This window comes from Staurois parvus, unplaced genomic scaffold, assembly GCF_062004578.1.
Source record: "Staurois parvus isolate SC_StPar_1 unplaced genomic scaffold, SC_StPar_1.0 ptg000997l, whole genome shotgun sequence".
NCBI classification, from domain to species: domain Eukaryota; kingdom Metazoa; phylum Chordata; class Amphibia; order Anura; family Ranidae; genus Staurois; species Staurois parvus.
Window position 1 is genome coordinate 3,296,580 of NW_028318793.1, and position 9,663 is coordinate 3,306,242.

The 9,663-nt window shown below is 38.8% G+C and overlaps 1 protein-coding gene across 1 annotated transcript in view; it reads left to right on the plus strand.

Annotated features, from left to right (window-relative positions):
- The window catches only part of PAPOLA (poly(A) polymerase alpha), a 56,516-nt gene extending 48,282 nt beyond the window's left edge, over positions 1-8,234 (plus strand). Inside the window, exons 19-22 of the mRNA XM_089657425.1 lie at positions 62-285; positions 1,438-1,509; positions 3,351-3,407; positions 6,347-8,234. Of these exons, the coding sequence (XP_089513551.1) occupies positions 62-285; positions 1,438-1,509; positions 3,351-3,407; positions 6,347-6,442 (449 nt within the window). The 3' untranslated portion in view covers positions 6,443-8,234. The remainder of the gene's footprint in view (positions 1-61; positions 286-1,437; positions 1,510-3,350; positions 3,408-6,346) is intronic.
- Positions 8,235-9,663: the final 1,429 nt, after the last annotated feature.

The following is a 9,663-nucleotide window of genomic DNA, read 5'->3' on the forward strand; positions in this document are numbered from 1 at the left end:
ACGTCTTTGAGGAATCTGATTTTGTTTCCTGCTGTTTTTAACCATAGATCTTTTGTTGCAGGTAGTCTGTACGAAAGCATTCCCGCTGACACTGCCATGTCGCCAGCTATCTCTTCAACACCAAAACCTGTGGTGTCTCGGGTGGTGACCGCTACCCGACTGGTGAACCAAGTTCCAAAGCCTTTTTCAAGCATTGCAGCGAAACTGCCAAGTCCAATAGGGGGTGTAAAGCGGACATCCTCTTCTCCGAAGGAGGGAAGTCCCAAGAGAGTCAAAACCGAAGAGGTGATTTTATATTTTTGGTGTACTTTTAACTGGTTCTTCATGGTAAACCTAGATAGTATGTCAAATTGAATGTTTAGGGAAGGTTTTTGTTTTTTCTATTGCTTATTCAATGTATACTTAAAGTGAGCTCCAGCTGTAAAAGATTAGTCCTGTCAGGCTTCTTCCTATCACAGAAACCTAAAATAGCCAGATTGGAGTTTGCCAAAACCTACCTGAGGAAGCTAAAATCCTTTTTGAGAGAATGTGCTGTGGACAGACGAAAGAAAATTACAGCTTTTTGGTAAAGCCCATTGTTTTACTGTTTTCAGAAAAAGCAATGAGGCCTTTAAAGAAAAGAATACAGTCAAACATGGGGGAGGGTCACTGATGTTTTTTGGGGTAGCTTTGATGCTTCAGGCACTGAATGCCTTGACCGCATTATGAAATTTGAAGACTACCAAAGAATTCTCGGGTGTAGTATAGGGCCCAGTGTCAGAACGTTGCGTCTCTGTCAGAGGTCATGTATCTTACAGCAGGACAATGACCCAAAGTACACAACAAAAATCATCCAGAGATCGTTTCAGACCAAGTTCTAGAAAGTACTGAACTGGCCAGCAATGAGCCCAGATCTTAATCCCATGGAGCTCCTATGGAGGTATCTCAGAACTGCAGTTGGGAAAAAGAACCCTTCCAATCTGAGAGACCTGGAGCAGTTGGCGAAAGAAGAGTGCTCCAAAATTCCATTAGAGGGGTGGAAGAAACTCATTGATGGTTATAGGAAGCCATTGATTTCAGTCATTTTTTTCCAAGGGGTGTGCTACCAAATATTAAATTGAGGGTGCCAATAATTTTTGTCCAGTCCATTTTTAGGGGTTTTCCGTGGAATGTGTCAGATTTTTTTGTTCACTTTTTTTGTGTCATACCAATACAAACGAAAGAAATAAACATTTGGAATCACAACAATTTTCTGGGCAAAGTGGTGCATTATCTGCCAGAAATGCAGGGGTGCCAATATTTTTGGCCATGACTGTATGTGATCCCATATACATAGGTATATCTGTTGTGTATTGGTCTGCAGTTCCTCTTTCCAGATCCATTTTAATTTTGCTAAACTCTGATTTGTTTTTCTGTTTGTAAATTAAACTACATCAAGATGTTTTTTTGTTTCGTTAGGATGACACCAATGGCTGCTGCACTGCTCTAGACTCAGATGAGTCAAGCCGATGTGAAATGGAATTATTAAAGGTGAGTCACTTGAAGAGCTTGTCATGGATGCTCTCCTTAAAGGTGCCTATACCCATTGTTCTTTTCAAAGTAGTTGCAAAGGTGTTTATCATTTTTTTTTTTATATTGTGCCAACAAATTCCAGTAGACTTTACTGAGTGCAGAACTATTCACCCCAGCTGCTGCCCTTCCACAGAATCTACAGTCTATTGCATCCTTTTTCAACCAGAGTGCCCAGGACCCTGGGGTGCCTTCAGGTTCCAATACATATTTGAACAATACATATGCCTTTTGTAGACCTCCTATCTGGGGTCTGCATTTCTGATAAAGGGCTGTGTTTGATGGTGGTGGATACACTGTTCACTGGATTAATTTACAGAAGAGAGTTTATTGATATATGGATTTTGAATGTATTTTAATCTATTTTTCACGTTTAAGTAATTACTTTTTAATATATGGACTCAATTATATGATACTCAATTTTATGTACGATGTATGAATTTTAAATTTTATATATTCAGCGCAACATATATTTAAAAGAGTTTGAAGACATGGTTGGATGTTGTTGAGTGCAGCTGGATAATTTATGGTTTGTTTTGGTTATCACCAAAGTGCATTGTAAAAAGGTTTTGTAATGTTATATGTTAAACCCTATATTCGGGTTTAACATGTTCCTAAAGGTGAACATTAAACCTTATCCCAGCCATTGCAGGTTGTTGGTTGGGTGTGAAAGCAGCCAATCCAAAATACCAAGGGCTGGTTAAGCCAGATTTAATTGAAAAATTTGGTAACATGATGTGCAAAGTACACATTTTCAGTAGGGATGCACCAATACCAAGTATTTATGAAAATGCTCCCTATACCCAAACCAATACCTTGCGGTGTGATTTGATTCCATATGGAATGTATGAACGCAAATTGCACCACAAAGAATAGCATGTGATTTTAACAGGAATGCTATTCCTTTCCAAATCATATGTGGTTTCCCCACTGCTCCAAGCTTGTCATAGCCTGAGTTCACACAGATGCGGTGCGGGAAACCTCCCTGAACCGATCCAATGCTGAGCGGAAAGTGGGAGAAAAGGACGTGGGGCGTTGTGTATACTGGTGTTGGCTATCAGGCAGAGGATAGAGGCAGATGCTCTGGATTCTCCACTGTAGCAGAGGAGAAAAAGCCACTGGTGGCTTTCTCTCCTCTCCTTACAGGGATAACAGTAGGGGCTAGACAGCTTTTGATTGGTCAGCACCGTCGTGGGATTTCGAATCCCGCAATTTTATCTCCTCTCCTACAGCTGAGAACTCAGCCATCAGAAGATGGAGCCGGATGCTCTGACACCAAGGTATACATCCCCACACACCCTTCATCCACATGCTAAGTATCAGTACTCGTACTTTCCGATCAAAAAATGCTATCTGTGCATCCCCAATTTTGAGCACTTTTTTTAAAGGTCTTCATGCAAAATTACAGGTCACTACACAAAATTGCAAAGTATTTTCAAAACAGACTAAAGAGCCCCATTCTGGTCAGAAAAGGTCCTGCTAACATAATTGAATTAAAAAGAAAAACAAAAAAAATTTGCTGTTTTTAAAAATTTTCTGCCAATTGCACCATAGCAACTGTGGTGTAGGGATGAATTACACTCGGTATGTGTAACTGCTTGGAGGGCAGCAATGTGAATCAGCACTTGGTGAAGAAACCCTTTAGGAACGCTCGGTTTGTGGATGTGTTGGCTGTGACCGCTCCCTGATCCACTGCAGACCTATTGTTTGTTCCTGACTAAGGATCAATCTTGCATTTTGTTTTTGGTACTTTTTTTTACATACAGTAATTGTTCTTTTTTTTGTCTGTGCTGTTTTCACAGGAGAATGAAATAGATGAAACATCTTCATCTCCTGTTCCCGGAGCCTTGCCATCTCAGGTATGTTGCTTAGATTACCTTGGTGTTGCACCTTAAGGCTACTTTCACACTGATCCATAGCAAAAATGCACTAAAAACACATATGTGCTTTTGCTGTATTTTTACTGCGTTTTGTGGTGTATTTTAGACTGGTAATGTGACTCAAAAACCACATAAATACAATTCGGCTGTGCTTTTATGCGTTTTTTTCTTGGTGCATTTTCTATGCATTTTAATGGGGAGGTGCTTTTTTGGTGCAGTGTTTTTTTTTTTTTTTTTTTTTTTTTTTTTTTACCACACCAAAATTGCAGCAAGCAAGATTCTACTAAATGCAGCGGACCCGCAACGGATCAGTGAGTGGCGTTTAACAGGATTACATGGTCACACTTTTTTTTTCTTTTTTTTTAACACAAAAGAGAAAAAGGGATCAGTGTGAAAGCAGCCTAATTCTTTTGGCAGGTGAAAATTCCTTTAGATGTCACCTAATCGTTAAGGGTCATTTAAAACAACTGAAACAAATATGATGTTTGCTCCTAGCAGACAGCCTGGCAATTTAAATAAAACAGACTTAACACTGATCCTTGGGGAATATTATATTTTTTTTTTTAGTTATAGCTAGGGAATTATGAGAGTGGATTCCGGCTTCAGTGTGCATAAATATGATTGTCACCAATACAAGATGGGTTACACTACAAACTCTTATTGGTGGTCAGATCTTCTGACTTCCATCTCGCCTCTTTACGCACATTAAAATAGTTAACCAATCCCCCATCCTTTATGGGATATGGCATATTGCTGTTTATAGTAGGATATCACAATTTCGAGGAGTAAACATCTGACTAGCATACTGATAATTTACTTCTGTTCTGGGTGCTTGCACATCAGGTCTTTCTTTGGTAAATGGTGACCAGCTTCCTGCTCCCAGATTCTGTTCTATTTTGCTTTTCACTACTGCGCAAGAGCTGCACAAGGGAGTGAGCTATTGCCAGTGACCAGTAGCTGATCACCTTTTGTAGAATGACCCAGGTGTTCAGAAATGCTGGTACGCTGGACAGAAGAACAGACCTGGTGTTTAGGCACCTGGAAGTGCTTTGAAGGTGAGATTTAGAATTTATATGTCATTATACAGGAATATTTAGATATGAAACATGTCAGAGCTGGTGTTGTTGTGTATGTGAATTACTTCTGCTACCAGGGTCTAAAATAACTTCTACACTTTAGTATAAGTGATTCCGTGCCACGCAGTACCAAATCTTCCTAGGGATAAATTCTCATGTGCTGTGCAATGTCACATAAAATCCTAGAATAAAGTGAAATAGGTGTACATGTGTATCCTATGTGTTTATGTCCAAAAATACAACATGCGTAGAATGTATGCTTTTTAAGTCAGCACAAATATCTGGAACAATACTCAAACTAAGTCTTATAACAAAGTATGTTCAGTGGACATGTGTGTATCCTATGCATTTTATATCAAAACAGAATCGTGCATAATATATATGTTTTTAACTCATCACCATATATGTGAAGCAGTCCACACCCATAACTGCAAAACATGAAATAATGGTAAATTCTAACCGTTCATATATTTTCATAAGAATCCTTTATGTCCAAAAATCCAAACGTGCAATCAATCAAACATGTACTACATGTTGAGCTCTTCATTTCTAAAATCTTCGTTTATATGATCACCACATGTAGATACCCATTCACCGACCGTAATATGCCCTCACCTTTTTGATAGATCTAACAGCAAGGTCTCATGCACCTGCCCCTTTAGTGGGGTCACCTACATCACAAGAGCAATGGTTTCCTCCAGGGCACTGGGGCTTGTCAATCCTCAGCAATCCATGGTGAAATATTTTCAAAAAACTTTGAAAAACAAAGAAGGAAATAAAGCACTTAAACCTCACCATTTATTGAAAAAAAAATATAATATACTTTTTGGTGCACAGATCTGTTCCACCAAGGATTGCTGAGGATGGAGATGGATTAAGAAGCCCCAGTGACCTGGAGGAAACCATTACTCTTGTGATATGGGTGACTCCACTGTAAGGGGCAAGCATGTGAGACCTTGTTGTGAGGTCTATCAAAAAGGTGATAGAATATTACTGTTGGTGGATGGGCATCTACACATGGTGATCATATAAACGAAGATTTTAGAAACGAAGAGCACAACATGTAGTACATATTTGATTGATTGCACAATTGGTTTTTTGGCCATAAGGGGTTCTTCTGAAAATATATGGACACTTGAAATTTTACCATTATTTTATGTTTTGTAGTTATGGGTGTGGATTGCTTGTTTTAGATATATGGGGATTACTTAAGTGCATATTTTTATACATGATTCTATGTTTTGATATACACGCATGTCCACTGAACACACTTTATTATAAGATCTAGTTTGTTTTTTATCTTTTGTAGTTAGGGGAGCGGATTGTTTCAGATATATGGTGATGAATTAAATGCATATATTTTACGCATGATTCTATATTTTGTCATATCCACATATGATACACGCATGTCCACTGAACATACTTTATTATAAAATTTAGTTTGAGTATTGTTACAGGTATATTGTGCTGACCTAAATGCATGCGTTCTACACATGTTCTATGTTTGCACATAAATGCATAGGATACACACATGCCCTCCTAATTCACTTTATTCTAAGATTCTATGTGATATTGCATGGCACATGAGAATTTATCACAAGGAAGATTTGATCCTGCACAGCACTGAGTCACTTATACTGTTTTTTTTGTTTTCACAATTTTTGTGTTCCCACAAAAAAACAAAAAGTATTATTAACATTAGTTATACATAGCTGTTAGATATTTTTTTTCTTTCATTAGTTTGCACTCTTTTAGGGTGATTGCATTGCGTTTTTTCATTATTGTAACTTCTATACTTTGCTTTCGATTTCTTTCCACCCCTCCCATCTCGTTTTCCTAAAGCGATCGTCCAGTACAGACCTTTCAGATGTCCCGGCTCTCCCGGCTAATCCAATTCCAGTTATCAAGAATTCTATAAAGCTAAGACTGAACCGATAAAACTCCTCCCAATCTCAACACCTCAGGGTCCATTACCAATCTATTGCCAGATAAACTGTGTGGTCACTCCAGGAAAGGAGTGACCGTGAGGAGAACAAGAGTGATGGGAACACCGCGTAGACTCCTAATTTTGGGCTGTAACCATCTTTTCCGGAGGCCCAGGTTAGTATGATGGGAATAAGTTCAATTAACATGTTGCCATCACTTCTAAAAGATAATGATGATCGTTACTACAAGGACTCCAGTCCAGAAGAGAGCGAGCTGGTGAGACTGATCATGTTTCTATCTGTATCCAATGATTAGTCTATGTAACTCTTTTGCAAAAATTGACAATACAATTGGCCTAAGAAAAAAAAAAAGTAATATCAGCTGATGCACTTTTATGTTCCCTATTCCTTTTTAACAGTAGTGAGGATCTTTTACACGGGTTTCTTTTAAATTGTCCTTTGCTTTCTGTCACGTGCTTAGAGTTGCGCATGTTGGGTCCCAACACTGGATGTCTGTCTTTTTTTTTTTTTTTTGATGACTTTACTGAAAATGAAAGTGAACATTTTGCTGTTTTTTCGTCTTAACCATTAGATTGTAATGTGAGGGTTGAAGCTACAATTTAGGCCAATTGAAGGGATTTGTTTTTTTGTTTTTTTTGTTTTTTCAATTATCATTACCATGTGAAATACAGTTATTAGTTATTAAACCAAATCAGCAAAGTCCAGTCTACGCTTATCACAGTTCTAAAGCTTGCGAGAAGTACGGAAATATCTCTACTCTGTTTCCTGTGACCTGTGATGGCCAGTACGAACTTTATACCATTTTCAATCAGGTTCAAACTTTTATTATTTCAACCTATATAGATTTACCACAATGAGTGTGCTAGCTAAGCTAGAGAACAAGTGGTGGAAATTTGCAAGTCATCCATCTTGCAGTTTTTTGTTTTTTCTTCTTTTGTAACATTCTGCCATTTGGTTGGAATATAAGCTGTAATCTGTCCTCAGTTATGTAGGATATAGGAAGTGTATCCATAAGGGGTGTTCGTTGTAACGTCATAGCTAGTTAAAATGAAAATAATGCAGTCTGAGTTTTTATTGCGATAAAGCTTGTTCCTCAAGACTGCCCCATCTGGTGGCAGTGTGGTACTGGTCCACTTTTTTTCTTTTTCACCTCACGCATGGCCATTTTTCTATGTTCGGGTTTATGAAAAAGACCCTTTAAAATACGTCTACTAGAGCAACCCCAAATGTTTTTTTTCCCCACAGTCTAACTTGGGCTTATGTCGTTTCCCTTTTAAGCCTCTGCAATAATCACTGACCACAGGCCCCACCCCTTTTGTTTCATAAAGGTTCTTACCTTATGATCCTCACACAGCTTTTGAACACCCTTACAATGAACCCATGCAAGACTTGCGTGTTCCACGTATTTGCGTCAGCACCAGAACAGAATAGTCATTTGTTTACAGAAACTAAAGGATATTTTGGTTCTCCCATTTTATTACAGTCCACAACTTTATAGCAAGTACACACCTTTTTGTTTTTTGGGGGTTTTTTTTATTCCTTTCAAAAACAATTTTTTTGTTTTTCTTTTGCCCACTCTTTTTGTTCTAACTTAACTTTTAACTTGTTTCCACAACCTGAGGATCAGACTGTTGCTTCCGCATGATGTATGTATTGTCTTATGACTGGAGTTTGGTTTGTTTTATAGTACCCGTATTCCTTGTATTTTTCAAAAGCTATTTTGTAAACAGATGATGTATTTCTCCATTGAAAAGAAAAAAAAAAATAAAAACCGCACAACCCCACTGACCTGCTTGTGTTTTTGTGTTGTCATCGTGTCTTTATTCTTTGAGAACGCATTTAATGCATTGAGTACTGAGCGTGCATTTGTTGGCTGCAATAGCCTTTGATTTCCGAATCTGCATGGGTCTTTCTGGATGTTTCTCTGCAGGTGTCCATGTTAGCTGTAGTACTGATTGACTCTACATAATTAAAACTGAACACCAGGTAGATCTAAAATGCTCAAATTAGTGCAGTTCTGTATATAATATTACATCATTAAATGTATTTTTGTAAATGCAAGCAATGTAAGTTAGAGCTGGTTCACACCAGATGCATTGGGCAGCTATTCTAGCACAGTCCCACCGGATGGACAAAACAAAATGCTTTGTTTATCTGCCCAGTTCACAATCTGTGTTGTGGTGTTTTGTGGGCAGAGTGCACCAAAAAAAAAAAGGAAACCGCACCAACTTCTGAGCTTGATTGAATCGCACTGCACAGCAACCAGCTGCTGTGCTGCAATGCAGCGCCTGGTATGCACCAGCTCTTAACCTTGTTGCAATACCCTGTACAGCAGAGCTTAGACTGGGTAAGGGGGAAGAAGAAAAACAAGCCAATTAGTTGTGCAGTATTGCTCATGTGTCATCAAGGGAAATTCTGACTGGAGGAGAGAGCAAAAGGTGGTATGAGCTTGTGAGTCTGCTGCATCTCCTTTCACAATGCAGTCACAGGCTTGGGAGGAAAGAGATCTGTGGGGTTACTTCACTGCAGAAGAGGAAAATCTGGTCCCCTGCCCTGCCAATGAGAAACTCAAATTTTTTGGCAGATAACTCAGCTCCCATATATATTGTTTTTAGCAGTTTTCCTGGGGTCCAGTTTTAACATTAACCTGTTGTAAAAAAAGGGGGACTGGTATTGCTGACTTTTCCCGAAAATGCTAGCTGCCTGGTTGTCTTGGAGAATGTTTGGCCTTTTTGAGTCTCTAATGTGGCACACAAAAGCAGCGAATAAATTATGATTTCTCTCCAACTTTCCAGATCTTCTTGTTCCTGGTCATCACCTTAGAAAGTATTTAGGCTTACAGTTACTATGTACCTGCCATGACTATTTTAAGGAGCAGGTCAGCAATGGCAACACAATACTCTTTGTATAAGAGGTTATAACAGAGAAAGTATCCTAATATCCTTGTAGAGGTACATAAAGCTAAAGTCTATGTAACCCCAACATTTCATATTCCTGATAATGTGCCTGTCGTACCATGTACTTGTCTGAAAAAGTACCATGTTTTCTTTGTATTGCTTCCTTTGTGAAATCCCTGGTGTTCCTGCCAGTCCCTCTACTTTCCTATTAAAAAGTGACCACACTAAGCAGGGGAACGCACTGTGGTCAGTTCTCTAGCTGTGCTGGGAACTTAGTGTGCTCTCCTCCAATGATCAGACTTCTGCTGACACACCC